Consider the following 24,687-nt stretch of genomic DNA (forward strand, 5'->3'; position numbering starts at 1 on the left):
ACAGAGGTCTTACATTATTACAATGTTACAATGCTTCTGCCACAGTAAAAAAAAATTCAAATCAACTATCGCCCATCTCTATGGACCTAAGTTTATGAATTAATTATTTGCGCTTAATAGTATATGAAGCCGAAAAGATTTTTAACAATTTTTAGATTTAAATGTTACTGTGCAAATTGTATTTGTGAATTAGCAGCTGCGAATGTGACTGTGGACCCGCCATTGTTAGGCAATGAAAATATTTTTTAAAATTGAAACAGCTGATTAACTGTTGGGAAGCGCTGCTGCAACTCGAGTTATTAATGCACGTGCGGTAAATGAAAATGAATGCCGGCAAGCGCGGTGCATTTATAGTGTTTGAAGGATGCGATCGCAGTGGCAAAACCACTCAAAGCAGGCTTTTGGGTGAGTATATTGTCTGATAATTCTACTACTGCCGTATTCTATGTGGAGTGCAATTCACAGTGGATTGGCTGCAGTCCAAGGATATCCCAGTGAAGCATATGAATTTTCCCGCTCGTGATTCACGCATTGGCCAGGTGATCAACTCCTATTTGACAAACAAGCAGGAGCTGTCAGACGAAGTAATACATCTTATGTTCTCGGCGAACCGCTGGGAGTTCTCCAAAGAAATCAAGAATCATTTGTTAGCTGGAATTACACTGGTTGTAGATCGTTATTCCTATTCTGGTGTTGCCTATACTGTTGCCAAAGGTCTTGATTTCGACTGGTGTTATGCTCCTGAAAAAGGCCTCATTCGGCCGGATGCAGTTTTTTATTTAAAAGCGTCCACTGATATACTTTCGGAACGCGGAAGTTACGGGGAGGAACGGTAGATATCAATTGAAATCACTATCAGTGAACAGACACGCCTAACCAAATATTTTTTGCAGCTATGAAAGGTCCGAGTTCCAGCGAAAAGTGGCCGCCGTGTTTAATCGTATCTGCTCGCAAGAGTCAAGCTATTGGCATGAAATTCAAGCGGGCAAGTCTGTGGATGATGTGCACGCAGAGATTAGCAAGGTAACGGGGGAATTAATGCAGCATGTGGCGAATGAGCCACTGTTTGAGCTTAAGTAGCACGACGCGAACTTAATTTGCGTACATTCCGCTTGGATTAAGCTCAATTTGCTAACAACGAATAAAGATATAAAAACACTTTTTTATTTTTAATTTTTCAAATGCAAATATGTATTGCAAAATTGCACAAAGTTCACGTACCTTCTAAAAATGACAACGATAAATATTAATGATAATACAATTAAATAAAACATAACTAGATATAACGAAATGGAATGTTTTCAGAAAAACAAATTAACACAGTCCTTAATTTACTTTATCGAGTAAAAACCTCAACTTTAGTCGACCATATGTAATTATTTTATGTATATTTCTAACATTATGGGCTTGCGTTTAAAAAGTAGCTGCAGCGCTGGGAGGAAAGCTGGTGGTCATATAGAACGGCCGATTTCGTTTTGTTTGAGATTATGGATTAACTTGGTGGTATAGACCATGCATGTTGTCCGCTTCCGTGATTGGGTTTGGCTCCAAACCAGCTCATTTTCCAATTTAATGTGTCATGCAGCAGTTTCTCCTCTTCTGATGAAAGTTGAAGCAATGTAGAGACCGCACGTATAAGATGACGTGCTTCTACCTGAAGTATTTAAAAGCAAATAGAATTTATAGCTGTTTTAGCGATGACTTCTACGCACCTCTCTGCTGGTCAGAAACTTAACTATGACATGTTTTAAGTACTTAAAATTGACCTCATCCATAACAATGCAATTGGCTTTGTTTTCACCCTGAAAAGCATCCAGAGCAGCGTTGGTGCATTTAAATTTAGGTATTGCAATCTGTTGATCGTTTTCAGAAGTCGATTGGGAGTTGCGAAATTCCTTTTGCAGAGTTTTCCTTAGGTCAACTAAACGTTGATTTAACGTTTTTATTGTCTAAGGGGATTAGACGATTTAAATAAGCATATCATCAGTGTTGAGCGATTTCATTACCTTGTTCTTGTCCAAAATTTCTTGTTGTGCCTGTTCATAGTCCGCTAAGTTTTGCGTGTGCTGTTGGGATGCTTCGTTTAACAATTTTAAGGACTGTCGGGCCTTATTAACTTCCTGTTCTAATTGTTTATGCTTATCTTGCAGTTCATTTAAATCGGTTCTCTCCATACGCAACTGTTGTTTCAGCATCTCCTCGCTTTGTGAAATCTCAGCATTGCGCAAGAGAGCAGTCAATTTCTCCTCACGCTCGACTTCCAATTGAGACTGAGCTTCGCTCAGCTGCTCTTCCTTCTCATTAACGTGGGCGCGCAACTTTTTTGCCACCTGTTCCGCATTGGTGGTATAATCAGAGAATCTTTCTTCCGCACTGGCCAGTCGTGTTTTCAGATCTTTGGTTTCCGTTTCAAGTGTTTGCTAGTTTCAAATTCATTGTTTAGTTCGCAACCAAATTGAAAACATTTCAGATTGGGTTTTATATAAGTGGGAAATCATCTTTTTAATATCAAACAAATTAAAGCAATTAATATTAAACATTCAATATTTTTGTTTGTTAGGAATAGGAAGAGCTAAACAAAATGAATACAAAATCGTATGCGATACAAATTAAAATATGTGTGCATGCTAAGGATGTTGTGAATAATAGTATATAAGTAGTTATAGTATTAATAGCAGCCATTTGGATTAGTACAGATATTATCTTTATTTTCATTATATATCCCATTCCAAACCGTCAACATCAGCTGAAATACTCACAGATTTATTACGCTCATATAGAATTTGCTGTTCGTTATCCTCACGACATTCTTTCAGAGCCAAGTTTAATTCGTCGACCTCGTCCTCCAAAAGTTTGATCTAAAACAAATAGGGCATTACGATAACATTTCTATAATATCATATGGGTAAAACAAACTTTATTATTGCGTTGTGCGACCTCCTCTTGTGATTTCTGTAGTTCAAATTGGAGCTGTTTGTTTCGTTCGTTAGCATCGTCGCGCACTTTTAGTGCCTTTCGCTTTTCGGTGGTTTCCTCGGCCACCTGTTTCGACAGCCGACTCACTTGTGTCTCTAGTGCTAAGTTTTGACCGCTCCATGAGCTTTTAATATCGGACAATTGCAAGTGTGCCTCTTCCAAAAGTTGTTCCAGACGTTTGTGTTCATGGACAAGTGCCTGCACTTGCTGTTCGGCATTCATTTTTGCGAGAGTTTCTAGACGCGCCTCCTCAACGATTTTCAGACGCATTTTAAAGTGATGATTCTCTTCCTGCACAGCCGCCAATGTGGTGGTAAGTTGGTTCTTTTCTTGTTGAGTGGAGTGTCGGATCTGTTGAAGTTCATCGCGCAGATCTTCAGCAACTGGTTCTATGGTTTTAAGTCGCTCCAGCTCTTGTGTTAGATTATCAATTTGCTGATATTGCTGCTGCATAGCACCCATGCGATCGACAGCTTCCTGCTCACGAAAGCTGAGCAAATTTTTCAATTTATCTATTTCGATTTGCTGCAGATTCTGTATTTTCTCCTGCTCCTCGCAATAAATGTCCTTTTGTGTTTGTGCCACCTTTACGCTCTCTAATAAGATTGCATTTGTTTTCTCTATGCGGGTTTTTTCCTCCTGTAACTGTTGAAGACTTTGACTGAGGCTGGATACCTTGGTCGTGAGCTCATTGCATTGACTGCGCAGCTGGCATATTTGTTCAGACTAAAATTGAAAAGATATACATAGGTGTTGACGTGCACATACATATGTACATATATACAAAGACAATGTTTACCTCACTAAAAGCACCACCCAATTCATCGGCGAAGTTGGAGTTGACGCTCACACGTCGACTACGTAGGCGGTAATTATTAATGTTGTTGTTGCTTCCATAACGCTGGTGTACTTGGGACGCCGACGTGGATACATCATCCCCAGTTTCCTCCTTGATTTTGTTTTTGAGCGTTGCAAACATTGTGGGTGGAACTGCTTTATTGTCCACGACCCGAGTTCGTTTAATAAAAATTGGAGATTTGTGTTTCGTTACTGAGCAAAATTTATGTCATTTTGCCCCAATTAATGCGTATCGTGTGCCAGTTGCTTATCGCGGAAACGTAAATGTAAATTATTTCACAGCCCCTACCCTTTATTTTACAACCAGTGCTCAAAAACAGAAGCGTGAAAATAGCAGTTGCAACGACTATTCAGTGCTGGTAATTGTCCGGTTTTTGGTGCAAGTTAGCAGTTCTAGCCATAGACGACGCCAAATCAGCTGTCAACGCGCGCTAATTGTCCACAATTTTCGATTTGCCATTTAAGTTTACTAAATTAAGTGTTTAAGAAAAAGAAATAAACAACAGAATATTACTTGTGCACAAAATGCATAAAAATCAAGAAAATAGTCTTTTTAAAAGTAATAAATCTTCACAAAACGGTTCCTCCTGCGCTAATCAGGATCACTCGCAACAGGCTCCGCGCGAATATTGTGACGCCAATGACGTCAGCAGTCTTTCGTCCATGAAGGAGATCACCTTAATTGAGACAGTCACCACTTTTTTGGAAGAGAATGGTGCGGCCGAGGTGGACCCGAAGGTGTTGCGACACTTGGCTGAAGCTCTATCCAAACGTATAGATGAGTAAGTAGTGATTTATTCTTTCTTTTTTAATGCTTGGCGTCGCCTTTGAAGTTGTGATGCTTTCGTGCACTTGTCTGTACTGTAAAATGCAAGTGCATCTCACATTTTGGCTCGCATCCAAAAGTTAATGTTATTAATAAACGAATAAACAAGTAGGTGTTTGTTTTGCTGTTTGTCAAGCGATGAACTATATTTTTTCTACGATGTCGCGAGCTTGGGAGTTTAAAATGATAAACATATTTATTGTTATTATTATTTTACTTGCTTCTGCGTTGTGGAATCTTGAAATATTTTGCCAATAGTCTATACTTTTATTTACTTCAAATGTCAAAATGTATTTTATTTAAACTGATCTATGTATATTTGTATATATGTACATATGTGCATGCACTTACATATGTACGCAGGAGTTAAACTTTGGTTATTCTATCTCTTTTATTTCCTAAAATCCTTGCTTGCGACTTGTCTCATACTGATCATGAATATATGTATGTATGTATGTATATTGTGGGATATGTCACGCCTCCTTCTGTGTACATACCATTGCAGTTTATGCCCTTTTACCCTTTAGGGAAGAAACCAACGAATTTCAGGAATTCCCTTTTTTTATGTAATCCTTGCATAGACGACGGACAGACGGACGTACATGTCTAGATCGATTTCTCTCGTCATGCTGATCAAGAATATATGTATATACTTTATGGGGTCGGAGATGCTTCCTTCTGTATGTTACATACTTTGCACAAACCTAATATACCCTTTTTACCCTACGAGTACAGGGTATAAAAACGTTGGTGATGATCATGAACAGGAAAAAAACATGATCTGAATTTTCTTGAGTTGAGTGGTACCCGCCTACCAACTTTAATAACTCTAATTGTTATTCTCGAGAATATTTAGTTCCTTTAAGCGAAAAAACAATTAGGAAAAAAATATACAGGAGCATACTTCATCGTATGATTCTCTTTAAGGTCATGACATAGCTGTTTCTAAATATTTATATATATAAGTACCTTAATCGTAGACTTAGTTGTACATAAAAACATGCACCCATATGTACAAGTATGTACATACATATGTATGTATGTATATATATACACAATTTCGTCATGTAATCCACAATCCCCACTATTGGCAGCCCCACAGATCGCACGAACTTAACCCAATGTGCTCTTATAGCAACTTGCCCCGAAAACAGAACACACACACATTCATACATGTGTATGTCTGTCATGTAAATCTCCACAAAAAGCAACGCGCATCGCTCCCCATCAGTGCAGCACCCACCCCAAATTTTCTCCCGAGAGCAGCAGGCGCACAAATACAGCCACATGTCGCAAGTACGGGTACGGGTGCGTAACATCTGCCGCAGTCTCATTGTTATTGTTCAGGTCTGTGTGCATAACATGTGTGTGCGTAATTTGTGAGTATTTGTGAGTTTTCGCTGAGCGCGTTTTTCTTGTGAAGCGCACATCGCTGGGGTTTTTCTCTCGACAACTCGAGGCGCATTTTCAGTTATGTTCTTGCCTTCAAATAATTTAGACATATGTAGAGGAAGGGCATTTTCAAATATTTTGTTGCTTGTCGCGTACAATTTACAATCGTTTCCGCACTTCGTCTCACTATCAGTCAGTTTATATGTATATATTACGTGTATGCAATATATTCGTTCAAATAATCAGTAAATATACATACGTATCTATGTATATGTAAATAAATACGCTTCTGTGTCTTGATATACGTTGCGGGTCAGTTGGTGGTGATGAAAATATGCACACTATTCGATGCATTGTTGAATTTTTCGAATTAAGAGTGCAGCACATAAAGCCAATACATACATACATATGTATAGTATGTATGTATGTATATGGAACAGACACGTGAATTTGTGTTCAATAAAATTCAAATGTATCATAAAGATATATACAAGTATACGCGCTACGCGCCTTTAACATATAAAATTATTGGTTCTGAAAAATAGAAAATTATGAAAATATATGCAGTCATATATTTATAAAGTCTATATATATTTATTCAGTCTTGTATCTGCCCATTGCTGTTGTCGTGTTGTTTTTCTTTGTTGGCTACCAAGGCTAATTTTAGTTGCAGAAAATGTAAACGACTTCAAAGCGTGTTTTGCATTTTAGATATGAGCAGATAAAAGACTACTTTAAAACGAATCTTTATTGTGGCGTTTACCAGCGTTTAATTTACTTCAATTAAAATTGATTAATGCATAAAGAGTCCTCTAAACAGAATGAAAGAAAGCTCTTTGTACTTGCCAGAGTCCAAACGTAATACACAAAACCCATGAACAAGGTAGTCTACTTATGCAGCATCCCATTGGTAGGGATGAAGCTCAACATTTGGCCTTTTTTTCCAGAGCGTGCAAAATTCATCTCTCTTGCTCTCTCATGCCGAGTACAAAGGACTAAATGCTGCGCTCCTGGGCAATTTCAAAACGTAAACATTGCATGAATCATGCCAGAATTTGATTACATACTCGTATATACATTTGTGTGTGTGTGTTATACTCCTAGCGGCGATTAAGGTTCCTTTGCATTGTTGTTCATGGTGGCGGTGGTGGAAGTGGAACTTTTGAGTTAGTCACGAAACTACACTTGTGAAACGGCAGTTCGACGTTGAGCCCACAGGACGCGTTCGCTTGGTACAGTTGTGTTGAAAGTAACGATCGCTTAGTACAAATAATAAACAATTGTAATTATTCACAACGAAGTCATATCACCTATCATTTTTATACCCTGTACCCGTAGGGTAAAAAGGGTATATTAGGCTTGTGCAAAGTATGTAACATGCAGAAGGAAGCATCTCCGACCCCATAAAGTATATATATTCCGAATCAGCATGACGAGAGAAATCGATCTAGACATGTCCGTCCGTCTGTCCGCCTGGATGAACGCAAGGATCTCAGAAACTATAAAAGCTAGAATAACCAAAGTTGGCATCCAGATTCTCCGACGAGTTTATTTAATTTTTTTTAATTTTGCCCCCCTTCCCCCGCTACAGAATTTCGTCAATAGCGTCCACATTTCAAATGCTACCTCAACCAAACTTTGCACACATAATTTATATACAATTGTTTACTGTTGTTCAATATACACTTACGATATACACTTACAAAATTAGCTTGTTTCAGATACGTTTCAATTTATCTATGCTCAGACAAAAATGAAGACATTAACTCTGGATTCTTGCTTTTGAATTTTGAGTAAGATTTTGGGGAATTGACTATTGCGTCGTTGTCAGCGTTCATAACTCCAATATTTTTTAGACTTCCCTGTATGTATGTATATACCAATAGATATTAATGTAATCGCAGTATTTTAAAAGTGCCAGTTTGATTTGCTCTACGATATATGTACACATGTATGAGTATATATGTACATAGTATGATACATGAATGAGCTATAGTACTTGTAGAATAGATAGAATAGCTAGCTTGATGACAAAGTTTGTGTCACACAGTATTATGTATGTACGTAAAAGTATATAGTTTGTTTGGCCACACAAGATTTTGCTTATCTGTCGTCGTTGTCACCCTCCTCAAATGTTGGATTTACGATACGCTTCCGTTGGATAGTGCACCTAATCGTGGAGATTCGAAAAGGGGCAGACAAGTCATTTTGTTGTTATTAAGCTTTGCAATGACAACTCATTAGCCTTTTATCGTGCGTTGAAATGAGTTCAGTTCGGTTTAGAAGCTGACATTGCATCGTGCACCTGCACATACACACATAATATATACATACATACAACAAGACATATATGGTGTGAATGGTGGAACAAGTATGTTATTTACTATAAGTGGCTTTTCTCTAATTGCGTTTCGTTGCTCGCTAGCTACATTTTGGCGCCAATTGTTTGTATTTGCTTGGTACGGTTGAACAAAGTGCAGGCGCCTTTGTATAGTTTGACACTCACTTACGACTCACCAGGTAGTCGCAACTGCAGCCGGTCAGGTAGAGAGGGAAGGTGTGAACTACCTAGCTATCGGCTTCGATGAAATGTCTGACTGCCTGCATATTCTTGATCAAGCAGTCCAATAATAAAGAATCTATAAACTACATAGATCGGAACACATTCGATGTTAATTGTTAAAACAACACTTTAACGCCACCTTTTAAGAGCACATTTGGGTACACCTGTTGCCACTCATCATCAGCATTTTGCCAATGCAAAGGCATGTCCATTGATTTTTTATTATATAGACATGTCTCTGTTACCATAGCTATGGCAAGGGCTAAACAAAACAATAGCAGCTCTCTCCTTCTCTGTTGCTTGGCGTCTCTTTGTTAAATTTATTTCACAGAAAATTGTTGTTGCTGTTCTTTCCTTTGACAAAATTTGTTTTCGTACCGAATTTTTTGCATCGTTGCAACTGCAAATACGCATTTTGCTCATTTCCCAAAATAAATTGTGCGTGCTCCCCAAGTTTTCTTGCATTGCTGGGTGCTCGCGTGGCCCACATGCGGGAATTGGCAAGACAAGCCGTTGGCAATCGTGTTAAAGGTGTGCGGCGGCTGCTCAAATCAACAAGCGCTAACTGATTGCTGCTTCTAATTGGTTCCAAAAGAAAGCAGGCGCATCCTGCTTTGGGCCTCTAATGAAGACATGCCATTAGCTGCTGCAATTCCCAACTTGTAACTTGGCAGCCACTCAGAAAGCCAGGCAGTGACTCACCAAAGCAGCCTGCATATAGTCTTTTATATACGAATTCATCACATTTATATATACAAGTATGTACTATGTAGTATGTGGTTACTGCAAAACATGAGGCACATTAAAGAGTTATTTCGGGATTTAAAACCCCAAAAACATGAACAGCAACAACAACCACAACAGCAAAAAGGGTACGAACAAGCGCCCAGCTAATTAAATTGTAATATAATTACGCATAGATTTTTAAGCAAAAATTTGAATTGCTAGTTAAACTATAAGGCATTTCACCCATAAAGCAAATGCAAGTGTGGAAGGACAGTGTTCTAATGTCATAATAACAAATATAAAACCTACATCAACAAAATATGGCGGGCATATTTGGCAATTCGTCAACTGGAAATACAAATGAAAATACAACAAGGACACCCAATCGCTTTAAGCGATATTCACTGGGCTCAACAGCATTCTGGTAAGTGGAATTAATAACAGAGAACTCTCTTTGGGGCTCACATTTGGCAGACATCTGCTCTCGTTGCTTGACCCACTTAACATGCTAAATATAAATATCATTCTTCCTTATCTTCTACAATTTGATGGCCGATTCTGTTTTGTTCCCTGATTGTGGTATACAAATGTTTACAAGAACGTCAGCCGCCTGGAATGAAGGTGTTGAAAGGAGGCGTCACCGATGGCTTGTTTTGTATAGAGAAATGTTTATTTGGATGCAATCTTAAAAGCGGTAGTCGAGCATCTAAAAAAATCAAATACATAGTGGGATGATTCGTCAGCTTTAGATCGCTATTGGGATATTTTCTCTATATGCAAGCATCCTAGTACTCATTGAATATGAATTGTTGCTTTCAAAGTAGAGCTAGTTTCAAAATTCGCGAAATTTATAAAAATCTTAGTAAAAAGTGTTCGAAATATTCATAATATCATATATTTGGATAGCACTCCCTCACGATTACGAATATACGAAGCTATATACAAGGTAAAACTCTTATGGCAGCGTCGATGCGAAATTAATTATTTTAAAAGAACTACAAGAACTGTTGCCTTGCGATTATTATAATTAAAGCTGTCTCGAAATTATTTGCGTCGACCTCGGAAATTGAACTACTAAGTAATATAGAATTTTAAGCTCTACCCCAAAGGATAAGGAAGGAATAATTATCCGTTTAGTCGCAAAGTGTCTGGGGTATATAAACGATGAAGTTTTGAGAAATCGCATTTATCAAAACCACCATAGTATTACTTAGTTATTTATTATATCATCGACTTATTTCAATTCTACTATTTTAAAAACTGTCATATGGAGACACAACTGAACATATTGGTCTGGTAATGAATGGGTGTGCTGACAAAAGAATTTTCGTTTTCACGCTTCGGTGAACGCAAGACCAAATGTAGGTATTTGTGTTTTTCTTTTATTTGCATTTTGGAATTTCGAATTTGGGTTGTTTGATAGCGGAAAGGCACGCCAAAAGTCAGTTCAATCAATAGAGCTACAAAACGTCAATAATTGCTATTACAATGGGCTAGGGAGGTTATATTATACACACGTTAATCAATTTTGAACAATTCCTGTATACAATTTGTTTGTTTTTTAAAAATCAGCAAATTGAAATTTAACGTCACGCTTGTAATAGAACCAATCGGGAGAACATTATTTTGGGATTGCTTGAATAATAAAAATAAAACTAACTTGCACAGCCTACACACATAAGGCACCTTTGTGCACAATTTGGTGTCTCTAGCTCTCATAGCCTCTGAGATCTAGGTGTTCATATGGGCAGACGGACGAACAGACAGGCAGACAGGGCTACAAGTATATCGACTCGTCACTCTGATCAAGAATCAAGTCAGTTCAATCAATAGAGCTACAAAACGTCAATAATTGCTATTACAATGGGCTAGGGAGGTTATATTATACACACGTTAATCAATTTTGAACAATTCCTGTATACAATTTGTTTGTTTTTTAAAAATCAGCAAATTGAAATTTAACGTCACGCTTGTAATAGAACCAATCGGGAGAACATTATTTTGGGATTGCTTGAATAATAAAAATAAAACTAACTTGCACAGCCTACACACATAAGGCACCTTTGTGCACAATTTGGTGTCTCTAGCTCTCATAGCCTCTGAGATCTAGGTGTTCATACGGGCAGACGGACGAACAGACAGGCAGACAGGGCTACAAGTATATCGACTCGTCACTCTGATCAAGAATATGTGGGGTCTGCCTCGCCTCCTTCACCCTGTTACAGAGTGTACAGAGTATACAAATAGTTCATAACGAAGCGCCAAACCAACCGGATTAAAAGTGTATGTAGAAGTAAAACAGAAAACAAGATAGAACGCTACAGTCGAGCAAGCCCGACAGTAAAATAGCCTGTACTCTCCACAAAAAAGAAAAATTAAAATAAAAAAAAATTTAAAAAAAAATTAAATTATTAAAAAAAATGAATGAATTAATTAATTAATTAAATTAAATTAGAATACATGTTTATGTTCAGTTTTAACAGCATACATTTACATCACGTACCTATGCGTGTTTATATGCGTGTATGTATGCAGCACAAAGTTGAACCAAAGTAGCAACAACAACAACAGCTGCGGGCAGCGCTGCCGACAGAGGCAGCGCATGAGCAGCGATTTTACTTATGGCTATAACTTTCTTCAGAATTGACCTATCATGATGAAATTTGACATACGGACACATTAGTACTAACTGGATGTACCTACCAAAATTGATTTCAAAATTCCGAGAATTACGGAAGTTATAAAAAAAACACGAATTGCGGGGGAGTGGGGGGGTGCATCGAAAAAAAACTCAAACTCGTACTTTCTCGGTCTTAGGAGAATATGGAAACCAAGTTTGGTTATTCTAGCTCTTATACTTTCTGAGATCCTTGCGTTCATACGGACAGACAGACGGACGGACGGACAAGGCTATATCGACTCGGCTTCTCATCCTGATCAAGAATATATATACTTTGTGGGGTCTGCCACGCCTCCTTCTGTGTGTTACATACATGCGCACAAAACTAGTATAGCCTTTCACCCTTTGGGTACAGGTTATAAAAACAATCTGATGGCTTACTTTTTTTGGTGTTTTACCATTAAGACACCAGCAGAGGGACTACAAAACAAGTGGAAAAGTTAAAGTCTGGTGCTCTAACTTTGAAATACTAAGAACAACAAGAGTTACAATGTTCTCATATTATGTTTCGTCATTATAGATAAAATGTAAGGGTTGTTGCTATAAATTTGATAATATTTTAATATTAAATTATAATTAAATTTTTGCAATTGTTCGATAGTTTTTTACAACACCTACTTATAATTAGTTTAAAGTAGGGGTGTCAATAGTCGATTCAGCGCTTTCCATATTATTGAGGATACACCAATTCCATTTCCTCGTCAAGCTGCTTGCTTAAAATAGCAACTGCCCTTGCCTGCCTCAACAGCTACCCAGATAGCCAAGACGCAGTAATACAACGGGTCAAACAGTGGAAACCGGTTTAGTTAAAGCTACGCCGATTGCCGCTTTGTGTGCTTAGTTACCGGGATTGACCCGGCGGTAAGACTCAGCCCGTCATTCTGTTGCCGGCGTCGCACGTTGCACAATGTTCGGACTCGCGATGAGAACGAAAAAATTGCAAATACAATCGTTTGCATTGTTCTTGCCGGTGTGTTGCGTGCCACTGCTGTTGTTCTTGCTGCAATTATTGCTGACATCCACAATGGCGCGACGCCTGGAACGCTGCGAACTGGCTGGACTATTATATATACTGGATGTTCCCAAATCGGAGCTACCCCTATGGCTCTGCATAGCCAACTTTGAGAGTCGCTACAACACGCACATTGTTGGACGCGGAAATGCTGATGGTTCGCTGGATTATGGCCTCTTTCAGATCAGCGATCGTTTCTGGTGCACGCCCCCTTCTGAGACCACCTACTACACCTTCAATGAATGCAATGTCAACTGCACGGAACTGTTAACCGATGATATCACGAGGGCCGTGCAATGTGCAAAACGGATAAAAACGCAACAGGGCTGGACTGCTTGGTCCGTCTTCGGAGAGTTTTGCAACGGAACAATCGATGGCATTGACAAGTGCTTCGGGGCGGTGTAGTACTCTTAGAGTTCATAAGTTGGTGCGTCAGCCCCAACAAGAAACAAGTCTGCGTTGATTAATTGGACGCACAGAGTGTGCGAAGAGTCGCGTCCGTTATGTCATCACTGCCACTTAAAAACAAATCTAAATAATGCTCAAGAAAACTAAATTAAAATTTTTATGATTTCCCGCACAGTATCAGGCGTTTTATTTGCGGGCAAATGAGATCAGATCTGGGCAATATTGTTCATAACATCTACACTTAGAAGAAAGTTAAGTAAAGACACTAAATAAAGCAAAAATGTATGATTTTTCCACATTTGCATGTCAAAAAGAAACTTTTTTAAACATTTTTTAATTCAAGAAAGATATTTTCTATGAGCAGAACGTTATTGATTATATTTAGGTAGCGTTTTTTGTAGCCTGTACCCAAAGGGTAAAAGGCTATATTTGTTTTGTGCGAATGTACCTACATATATGTATAACACGCAGAAGGAGGCGTGGCAGACCCCAAAAAATATATACATATGGTACTTATTGATCAGGATGACAAGACGAGTCGATATGGCCATGTCCGTCTATCTGTCCGTCCGTCTGTCCGTATGAACACCTAGATCTCAGAGACTATAAGATAGGTCAATTAAGGAAGAAGGTCTAGCCATAAATATAATCTCTGCCCAAGCTCTGCCCACAGCTGTTGTTGTTGCTGCTTGTACATATGTACATATGCACAAGTACACAAACACGAGTAGACATGATTCTAATGTAAATGAACGAATAATATGAGACCACGTGCGAAAGATTACGAATTCAGTGTAAATTTCAGTGAATGCTAGCAGAAAGTGGAAAAAAAAACAAATCCTCTTTCGAGTTACGAGTAATTGCAGAGCGAGTGTATAGGGTGTCCTATTCAAGTGGCAAGGAGTGTACTATATGCTGTTTAAATTTTACATAAACATGTAGCACGAGTTGGATATTTTATATTTAATTAAATTAAATTAATTAAATTTTTATACCCTGTACCCGTAGGGTAAAAAGGGTATATGAGGTTTGTGCAAAGTATGTAACAGGCAGAAGGAAGCATCTCCGACCCCATAAAGTATATACATACATATGTGTGTACATATGTACATGACGTACTTCCTTGTTATAATTAATTTTTTTTCTTTTGTGGTGTGGTACATGGTATTTAAGAGTCGAGTCCGCTCGACTTTAGCATTCCTTTCTTGTTAAGAAAGGTTTTGTAATACTTGTAGGTTGTTAACCTGACAACAGGTTACAGGTTCTGTCTGTAGCTCGGCACTAAACTATATGGCACTTCACTAAACAATAGACTATACTTTTAGCATTGTCGTGGAATGGAGTAGAAAGCAATTGAGAAAAGAATGCAACATAATTCAGCAGCTAATGCAACCCTCTCTGTTGCAGCTGGAGTTCCTTAAAATTCCAATTTAGTTTGGTTTTTTGTATATTCCCAATCCAAAAGACTCTTTACTATATATTGCTAATATAAACTTTTATTTTCAGTACCAGTCCAGGCGGACTTCAAGATGTAACCATGGAAAATTCATGTAAGTAGCAAGCCAGACTATAAAGCTCAGTAAAACAAACCAAATACCTGTACAACTTTGGCATTTATAAGCAAGAAATTTTTCTGAACTGCACAATATTTTTTAAAATTTTGTTTGGCAAAACAAACACCTACACAAACCCAGAGCGGACAGCATCCGCAATATTCATTTTTTATAAAGATATATATATTTTTATACTTGCCGAATTTGTAGAAAAAAATCCAAAAACTTTATTAAACTGTAGAATGATTCAAAATAATATATCGTTGGTTGATTCATCACTGCTGTCACAAATCGAAAATGGTTAATAAGGAGACTATTTGAGAGTTAATTAGACGTTTAATTCCCTAAATTTATTCGCAGACAACAGTTTTGATGCTGCTCGGACACAAGGTATCGGAGGCAGCTCGCCTATTATGTTGCAAGGACGTTCCGTGCGCGAACTGGAGGAGCAAATGTCCTCATTGCGCAAGGAGAATTTCAATTTGAAGCTGCGCATCTATTTTATGGAGGAAGGCCAAACTCCTGTGCGCGGAAACAATTCTCACGATTCATTGTCCAAGCAATTGGTTGACTTAAAAATTGAGATCGAAGTGCTGCGAAAGGCCGTCGCAGAGAAAACTGAGCTGCTGAAGGATGCGGCTCGTGCCATAGAGCAGCACGAGGATATGCAACAAAAGACCGATATGGAAAATCAAAGATTGATTGAGCAGCTGCAGCACAATATTGAGCAGATGGAGGTAATGTATAGATGACCCGGTCTTCTAAATGTAAATTTTAATCTTGTCTAATACCTTCAGTCAAAAATGATGCATTCAGAAGCACAGAAATCTATGGACGTGTTGTGTAATGGCCAAATAAAACGCATGGAGGATGAAGTGAGTAACCATTAGGTATAAGCCAGCTATTTGGACTTTTTGAAGATTAGGGTACTTCAAAGTAGAGCTGCTCGCTGCAGATTACTTTATCGTCAAGGGCTAAACTAAGCCGTGAATTTCTTGATTGCCGCCCGTCCCTTGTCTACGAACCAACGAACATTTATTCTCAATATTAAGACATACATGTATTTTTATAGGGTAAAAGGCTATATATAGCCTGCACCCAAAGGGTAAAAGGCTATATATAGCCTTTTAGCCAAAGGGTAAAAGGCTATACTAGTTTTGTGCAAATGTATGTAACAGGCAGAAGGAGGCGTGGCAGACCCCACAAAGTATATATATTCTTGATCAGGATGACAAGACGAGTCCATTTAGCCATGTCCGTCTGTCCGTCCGTCTGTATGAACGCAAGGATCTCAGGAAGTACAAGAGCAAGAATAACCAAACTCGGTATCCAGATTTACCTAAGTCCGAGAAAGGACGAGATTGTGTTTTTTTTTTCTGATGCACCCCCACTCCCCCGCAATTTGTGTTTTTCGCATAATTCCCGTAACTCCCGTATTTCTTGGAATTTTGTACTGTGTGCGGAGTTTCATCATGATAGGTTAATTATGAAGAAAGTTATAGCCAAAATATAATCTCTGCCCACGCTCTGCCGACAGGGGCTGCTGCTTTGACTTTTTTTTTTACTGCATACAAGGTCGCATAAACACGATTCTGATGTAAATGTAAGCTGTTGAAAATTTCACATAAACACCTATGTCTGTATGCATGTGTTAAATATTTTATATTTAATGAAATTAATTAATTACTTTTTTTTAAGAGTTGAGCCCGCTCGACTTAGCATTCCATTCTTGTTTATATTCTTGAGTAATAGTGACAGGCAGAATAACAGATCCGTCTTTTTAATAAGTACATAAATGAAATCCATTTCAGGTAAACAAATTGGAATGTGCTTTGAAAGAGGCCGATCTCGAGCGTAAGGCATCCCATTGCCAAATCCAAAAACTGGAACATGAGCTCAACGAGCGTCAGGAGTCGTTGATATCTTGCGAGGCTAAGATCGAAGAGCTGGCGATTAAGAATGCCGAGCTAGTGCATAAAATGGAAAGGCACGAAAAGGCGACAGAGTTGTCAAATGTAAGTATTTAATGTTAAATATGGTTAATGTATTATTATGGCTTAAGCCACGATCCGAGTCCGAGAACCGAGCACTAAATACGCCTTAATTCTTAAGAACGAATTGAAATATCAAAAGGCTGAAATTCATATGTGTGTTAACGAAAATCAACGATTGGTTAACTCGTTGTCTGGGATAGAGCATGAGCTTATACGTCAGAGTTCATCCCTTAAGGAGGCCACATCGGCCATGGATATGCAAAGACACACAATTCAGTTACTGGAAGTAAGTATTGAATAGAGATATTTCCTTATCAACAAATGCACATGCATTTCCTGCGTCAAAGGATACCATCAAAGAAAAGGATTGTGCCTATAGCCGCCTGCTTAAACGACTTATTGAATGCGAGGGCATCATTAGTAAGCAAGGAGCCGAGATGGATTTGGTGCGTCGGGAGAACGAATTCTTTCGTGCCCTAATCGACAGTTTACAGAGGCATAATACAAATCAGCAGCTGAGCATGGAACGTGTGGCTATTGTCCAGCCCATGCGCAATTCGGACAACTATGACAACAATAACAACAATGTCGCGGTTGGTAATCGTATTGAACGTAGTGACAGCTTATCTTCATTGCACTCAAATTTCTCATCGATCAGTATTCTGTGCGTGGGCAAGGATCCAAAGGCGCGTACGAGCATGGTGAAGTCATCGCCCATTGCTGTGCAAACGAAGAGTGCTCAGGTGAAATAAACAGATTTAATATTTAACTCACCAATTGAGTGGCAGCTACAACTAAAACTTTAAACTAAAGCACCGTTGTTGCCCACAGCATCAATGTATACATTGCAAGGGCTGTCGCAGGAGCAGCAGCAGCCACATAAAGCAGCAGCGACAAGCTGCCGCATTACCCACAGCATCGCAAAGCACGGCTTTCTACAACTATTCACAGCCGAGCTTAACTGGATTTCGACAATTCCTTTGGCCCTGGGCCAATTTGCGCTCCGAATGACATATCTGGCGGTCCGACTGCACAATACAATACTGTGCATGGATGCGCCGTTGCATATTTCCAGCCGGGGACGCTCCTCAGTGGCCGGCGTTGTGTTCGCCACTGTGATGTCTCCCCACTGCCGGAAATGCAACGCAGCGCAACTGGACAGTGCTCGTTTCTCGATCTGAAATTGAACTCAACCATCCAGTCCAGCTGCAATGATTTTCTGTTTAATTGACCGCTGGAATCCAGAATTTGACCAATCTAGACATTTAGACATTTTGTTTATCATTATTAACATACATATGTATTTATTTCTTTTATCTCACTGCAAGTCGGAACATACACTAACTATATATACATCTACGTTTAGGTTACCTAACATCATGTAATTCAAAATAAATTTGTTGTTTAAAGTACATATTGAAAAAATGAAATAAAATGTGATGGTGCATATACAGTTAGCTGCCTCGTGTCCATTTCATAATTGTCAATTCTTTGCTTACAGCCAAAATCTGAACTAGCTGCACAGCTGGCGGACAAGATGTGTGAGCTACAGGATACCGAAGAGAAGTTGAAGGAGCGCGAACGCATACATGAGCAGGCGTTGCGCACCATACAGAAGCTAATGCAGAAACTGAGCAGTCAGGATAAGGAAATCAAGCGCTTAAATCAGGAACATTCAAACCGCAAGCAGGTTAGATTTCAGCTATTATCGATAGTGATTGCAGTTCATATTCCTTTTATAGAGATCTATTCACTCTGTAATCTAAATCAAGCTCTAGCCTCTATACAAATAATTTTAATTGTATTTCATTTACTTAAAACATTTAAGTACAATTTCCAAATAGTTACTGCTCTTAGAGAACCTAGTTCAGACCACAATATTATAAAGATTTTTATATATAAAATATTTTTTAAATTTTCAGGACAACAGTGCTGATGCAATCATATCTGGATCAGAAAACCGCGCCCATAGCGATAGTGAGGCTCTTGTCGCTGAAACTACAACCAGCCTCAAAGAACGTTTGGCTGAGCAAGAAGAAACCATTAAAGAGTTGCGCGCTGAAATTAAGAAAAAGACCGCCAATCTACAGAATCTGGTCAACAAAGAACTGTGGGAAAAGAATCGTGAAGTGGAGCGACTCACAAAACTATTAGCCAGCCAGCAGCTAATAGCCGAAGAAGGTGCTGATCTGCAACAATCGTGCACTGAGCAGGACTATACCAAGGCACTGGAACGCAATAAGTTGCTGCAACGAAAGGTGGATGTCCTTATCAAGCGTTTGGGCGAGGAGCAACACAACGATGCTTTGATCTCGCAATTGCGGCACGAGCTGAACTTAGTTCGAGCGGATGCGGAGAGCGCCAATAAATGGCGTCTTGAGTGCGCGGACGTTTGCGGCGTGCTGACAAATCGATTGGAGGAATTGGCTGGTTTTCTCAACTCGCTGCTGAAGCACAAGGATGTTTTAGGAGTGCTGGCCGCGGATAGACGCCATGCCATGCGACGAGCTGTGGACCGCAGTCTAGACTTGTCCAAGAGTCTGAACATGACACTCTCCATAACAGGCACATCCCTAGCCGATCAAAGTCTAACCCAGCTCTGCAATCTATCAGAGATTTTGGTAGCCGATGCTGATGATTGTAATCGTACGTACAATTCACACGAAGAAATTCGAGCAGAGGGTAGTCACAACGGACCCACCATGGAAACTTTAAAAGCTGAGAACAAGGCGCTGAAGCGAGAACTGGAAAAGCGACGCAGCACGGACGGGCAGATGCGTAAAGAACGACGTTCCCTGCCTTTGTCCATGCAGCAGCAACAGTTGGATAATCAGAGTGAATCTGAAGCCTGGTCTGAACCGGATCGCAAAGTTTCCCTGGCACGTATGGGCTTGGATGAAAACTCCCAAAGTTTGGCGTGCGAGCAAAAGCAGCAGCTTACCGAATCGGACAGCGAGGGGCAGAGCCGCATGACCAGCGCGGCAACAAGACAGGAGCGTGCACGCCAAAGCGAGCGCATCGCCCATCTGGAGGAGCTCATAGCCCAGCGAGATGAGCGCATCTTGAATGTGCAGTGTCAGCTAGTGGACTCGGATAATCGCTACAAGCAGGAACAGTTGCGTGTCATTGAACTTTCTCAACAGTTGGATCAACTGCGCGCCCGCAACGAAGAGCTGCAAGCAGATTTGAAGCTCATTGGCACGCAGGAGGATCAACAACTGGCTGAGTTGCAGCATCTCCTGGATCAACGCACCAAACAATTTGAAGATCTACAGATGACCCACAAAGTTTTAACCGCGGATGCGGAAATCACAGAAATGGAATTGCAGGCGGTTCGCCAACAGTTTACCGAATTGCAATCGGAACATGAATCGGATCTGCGACAGGCAAAGCTCGAGATGCAACAGCTGAAGCAGGAAGCTACGGAAAAGTTGGAGGAGCAGCGCCAATCGCATGAGGACAAATTGTCACGTGATTGGATTGCTTTGTCCCTTTACGAGGAGCAGAAGCAACAGCTCCTCGAGCTACAGAGACAGCATGTGGACTGCATGCAAAACCTTGAATATCATCAAGAGTTGGAGAAGGAACTGAAGCAATCCTTGGTGGATAATGAATTGACAGCTCGTGCGCTTAAGAAGCAATTGGACGAGAGCGCCTTGCAGGCTTCTAAGGCAGTCATGGAACGCACAAAGGCCTACAACGACAAGCTTCAGCTAGAGGAGCGGTTGGAGCAACTTAAAACACAACTGGCATTGATTAAAGACGAACCTCAGCAACAACAACAGCAGCAGCAGCTGCGTCAGCCGCCTAAGCGTTTAAATAGTAGCGATGTGTCGCAGTCTGGCTACACATCCGAGGAGGTTCCAGTGTCAGTGATGAAGTCACGAGCTACTGCGTCCGCAAATGCAGCTGTGGTGGCCCAACGCATGAACAATTCTTCTCCCGATCTGGGTATAGAGAGCGATGCGGGTCGAGTGTCAAGCGTTGAGTTGTCAAATGCGCAGCGCACGCAGCTCAAGACTGTGGAGCTGAAGAGTAAGAAAGGCGATGGCGCTGATGAAGGTGAGGAAGCATTACTTATCGATCTACTTCAATTATGTTTAGATAGGAAAATTGTGGTTAGCACATAATTAAGAGTTGCACATATTTATTTGTTTTTATTTATTGATTTAGTAAGTTCAACTTTTATAGCAAAGAAAGCATTAAGGATAAATTACAATAACATCATTACAAGAACGTTGGGGAAAATGATATTTTCTTTTCAGCAAACTGATTTACAGCTAGAAGTGGTCAAATACACTAACAAACAAAAACTAAAAACAAATACGTTAAAAGAAACTAAATATGTGAGGGACATTTAATTTTAGTTAGGAGATTTAATAGTCGGTCAATCGCATTCGTTTATTGTTAGAGAATCAGTTTTGCATCTAAAAAATATTCGTAGTAGTTAATGTCATATTATTTCAATTCCAAGGGCACCAAATTTTTATATTACATGATAATGTAATTATATTATATATACATTTGTTAAAACGCTATTTTAATTTTAATTTCCAGATAAATCGAATATCGGCGGCGGCGATGCTGCTTCAGCCATACACGATTGTGCCAAGGTAGATCAAGAAAATGCTGAATTGCGTCGCAAATTAACACGCACCAAGCGCGCATTTGAAGACACCTATGAAAAATTACGTCTGGCTAACAAAGCAAAAGCACAAGTTGAAAAAGACATTAAAAATCAAATACTTAAAACCCACAATGTACTGCGTAATGTTCGATCCAACATGGAGAACGAGTTATAACATATGGTCTGGCATAAACATCAGCACTAGCTCATAAACACCTTGCATTATCATAAGCACATAAGTTAACAAAGACATGCCCGAAACCAATTTATCATATAATTTCCATTAATCAACATGTTAATTTGTACGTATGACGATAACATTTAAACAAAAAAATACCTTATGCATTTTCCGAAGACTGTTTAGGGACTTTAAAAAGCTGTGCGCAACATTGACAAACTAATGTGCTAAATATCTCAATACTAACTGCATGTATTTCCACTCACTCACAAGTTAACAATAAGGCCAAAAAGCCCCCCGAATATTCGCCCATCCTACCCAGTTTTAATATTGAATGATCCTCAAATGCGCATTCATTACTAAATATATAAAAAAATACATACATTTGTAAATAGTCACTCATTTTAACCTTTTATGGGAATTGTTTCTAAGTCGTTTCGATTTAAATTTAATGAATTTGTTATCAAAACATGTGTATATTATCTTGCCATATCATTAGTATTTGATTCATAAAGCGAAAAAAGAACTAACAAAGATTCGCTATTACCTCGTCCATATAAAATAAATTTTTGTTTCTACAGTGCTTGAACTTGTGGTTTTAAACATTGTTTAAGCGGATGAAAGTTGATATTTTTTAAATTATGCTTATATTTGCCTAACTTCTTGATTTGCTTGCTTAATTTTCAGTTAGTCATCGAAACGGATGTTGAAATAATTGTTTGAACTATACTTATCAAAATGTATTAATGGAATCAAACTATAAAAATGTATTTGTTCTGTATTATTTTAAACAATGTACGAATAATGTGTAATATGTATAGCACACGTTTATGTTTTTCATTTAAAACTTTTAGTAAGCTGTAAAGATGCCTAATATATAAGTGAAATTATATAGGACTAAAGAAGTTATTTTTTAATGAGTTTTAAAAATATAATGCCTTTGCGAATACTTTTTTGTGACGTTTTTTTTTTTCATTTTATTGGGATCGAGTTGCGTTTCAAAAGTAACGCTGAAAGTAGAACAGATGCTTGTGCAGCATTGCCAGATGCGTTTTCTGTTGCAAAATCAGTGTTGAATAATATTTTTTCCAACGAAGCAGTAGCGCACTTTATTTTGTTGCCGATTTTTTATACTGAAATTTTTGTTTATTATACATTAGAATAAAATCGCAAAATAACGGTTCTAAATTAAAGTCCATATAAATAAAAATAAACAAAGCAACATGTGTAGAGCGGAAGTCGTCTCTGCACAGAGCTAGTTAAAATTGTATTTTTTTATTATTGTTGTGTTTGTATTTGGGTGCTTATCAATTAATTGCAATGAAATAAGAAGCCCTACGTAGAACTCAACTCTTTGTGCGCGTAATCATGTGAAAGCAACAACAAATCATACCATAAATACATATTGTGAAAATTGTCGTTTGCAGCTAGCTAATTGAAAGAATAAATCGTGTGTCAGCAGGTGAAGCCTGACAACGGCGCATTTAATTTTCGTTGCCTTTTGTTTTATGGTTCTTGCGGCCCCCACATAAAGAATATCAAATGCCCTCGTCCACTGTGTCGCGCCTATCCTACCAGTTGCAAGAAGACGATGACGACGATGACGAAGGGACAACTGTTGCTTATGTGGGCGGGGGTGCAACCGAAAGACAACGATCCCAAAGGCGCAATGAATTTGTTGAACCGGGACTTTTGCAGCCATGTGAGTTAATACGAGTATGTTTACAATTTTGCATTAGCATTAGCATAAGTGAATACGAATTCCTTGTTTTTGGTGTTGCTATTTTAAAAGGGATTTTGCAGGACTTTCACTGAAAAAGTTAAGTTACTTTTATCAATATTCATATACTGGCTTAAATACTTAAATATTAATTTATCGTATAAGATACCCATTTACTGTGCGTCACACAAAGACGCCCATTTTCTATAATTAACACTATTTTGCTTTTAGACCATTGCATGCCGCGCTATAAATGTGGAACTTTACAAGTACATTTTAATAAATACGTGTAAATATATATTTATTTTAGTCATAAAATCAGCGAAGTTTAAATACCTTTTAAAATAAAGTAGTACATACAGTCGTATGTTAAAATTTCACATATGTGATGATTTTACATAACTCATGAGTTGCGTGTTTTGAGTACATTACGGCACTTAAAATCATTTTGTTGTTTTTCCTAAATAACAGGAGTCTTAACGAAAAAAAGAGAATTTGGCCCATGAGGGGATCGAACCCGCGACCTTCGCGTTATTAGCACGACGCTCTAACCAACTGAGCTAATGGGCCGCATACTATATGGGCTTCCAAACGCTTGTTTGATTTTATGGCACCTTTTTAAAAACAGCTAATAAGAGCATCTGTTAAAGTATATTATTTTTCGGTATGCTTTTAAAATTAGGTATAACTTCAACATAACAAAAATTAAAAACGCATTACAACTGAAAATGCCTCTCATTGGATACCTAGTAACATTTTCTAAAAAAAATTGTTACTTCCGTAACAGAAGATGTGGCTAACATTCGCTACAGATGCATATCAAATAACATGATATGTTATATATATATGTTATTCCAATGTTAAATGTTGTTAGCGGTTTAAAAATTCTACATATCCATGGGAACAAAAAATAATATTTTTAAATGCTAGGTTTATATGGTTTATATGCATATCTACATATTAATAAATGATTATATATTTCGTATTTTTGCAATTTAAAATTTTTTTAATTGAAGAAGCATTTATGTGCATGTACTTGTATATGTATGAGTGAAGTCATTAATGCACAGATGAAGTACAATTTTAACATTCTTGCTCTTCTACTTCCTGAGATCCTTTTTTAAACACATTTAAAATTTAAAAATAAAAGTTTTTATTGTTATTGTGCTATTTA

The 24,687-nt window shown here is 38.6% G+C and overlaps 4 protein-coding genes and 1 non-coding gene across 9 annotated transcripts; 3 read left to right on the top strand and 2 right to left on the bottom strand.

Moving 5' to 3' along the window:
- Positions 1 to 64: 64 nt before the first annotated feature.
- Positions 65 to 1,158, top strand: LOC115634475 (thymidylate kinase). Its single transcript, XM_030532207.1, has 3 exons — positions 65 to 405; positions 466 to 832; positions 894 to 1,158. The coding sequence occupies exons 1-3, from the start codon at positions 318 to 320 to the stop codon at positions 1,078 to 1,080; spliced, it is 642 nt and encodes a 213-aa protein (XP_030388067.1). The 5' UTR covers positions 65 to 317; the 3' UTR covers positions 1,081 to 1,158.
- Positions 1,159 to 1,371: 213 nt separating this feature from the next.
- On the bottom strand, positions 1,372 to 4,093 carry LOC115634474 (golgin subfamily A member 1). Its single transcript, XM_030532205.1, has 6 exons — positions 3,776 to 4,093; positions 2,917 to 3,702; positions 2,760 to 2,858; positions 2,007 to 2,420; positions 1,713 to 1,949; positions 1,372 to 1,654 (listed from the first exon to the last, which is right to left on the bottom strand). Exons 1-6 carry the CDS (start codon positions 3,953 to 3,955, stop codon positions 1,493 to 1,495), a joined length of 1,878 nt encoding a protein of 625 aa, XP_030388065.1. The 5' UTR covers positions 3,956 to 4,093; the 3' UTR covers positions 1,372 to 1,492.
- Positions 4,094 to 4,269: 176 nt separating this feature from the next.
- LOC115634473 (centrosomin) lies at positions 4,270 to 22,742 on the top strand. Of its 5 annotated transcripts, XM_030532204.1 has the most exons (12): positions 4,270 to 4,616; positions 14,948 to 14,991; positions 15,355 to 15,731; positions 15,792 to 15,869; positions 16,806 to 17,009; positions 17,107 to 17,274; positions 17,336 to 17,581; positions 17,647 to 17,731; positions 17,820 to 18,053; positions 18,488 to 18,678; positions 18,911 to 21,050; positions 21,546 to 22,175. In XM_030532204.1, exons 1-12 carry the CDS (start codon positions 4,360 to 4,362, stop codon positions 21,788 to 21,790), a joined length of 4,269 nt encoding a protein of 1,422 aa, XP_030388064.1. In that variant the 5' UTR covers positions 4,270 to 4,359; the 3' UTR covers positions 21,791 to 22,175. The 5 variants fall into 5 exon arrangements, with proteins under 5 accessions (XP_030388064.1, XP_030388062.1, XP_030388060.1 ...); XM_030532202.1 differs by lacking the exons at positions 17,107 to 17,274; positions 17,336 to 17,581; positions 17,647 to 17,731; positions 17,820 to 18,053 and adding an exon at positions 22,481 to 22,742 and having other exon boundaries at positions 18,490 to 18,678; positions 21,546 to 21,601; XM_030532200.1 differs by lacking the exons at positions 17,107 to 17,274; positions 17,336 to 17,581; positions 17,647 to 17,731; positions 17,820 to 18,053 and having other exon boundaries at positions 18,490 to 18,678.
- On the top strand, positions 13,046 to 13,540 carry LOC115634476 (lysozyme 1B). Its single transcript, XM_030532208.1, has one exon. The coding sequence runs from the start codon at positions 13,046 to 13,048 to the stop codon at positions 13,436 to 13,438; it is 393 nt and encodes a 130-aa protein (XP_030388068.1). The 3' UTR covers positions 13,439 to 13,540.
- Positions 22,743 to 24,009: 1,267 nt separating the features above from the next.
- Trnai-aau lies at positions 24,010 to 24,083 on the bottom strand. The gene has a single exon. It is a non-coding gene; the product is annotated as a tRNA-Ile (tRNA).
- Positions 24,084 to 24,687: the final 604 nt, after the last annotated feature.

This window comes from Scaptodrosophila lebanonensis, unplaced genomic scaffold, assembly GCF_003285725.1.
Source record: "Scaptodrosophila lebanonensis strain 11010-0011.00,11010-0021.00 unplaced genomic scaffold, SlebRS2 tig00000001-arrow-pilon, whole genome shotgun sequence".
Lineage (NCBI taxonomy): Eukaryota > Metazoa > Arthropoda > Insecta > Diptera > Drosophilidae > Scaptodrosophila > Scaptodrosophila lebanonensis.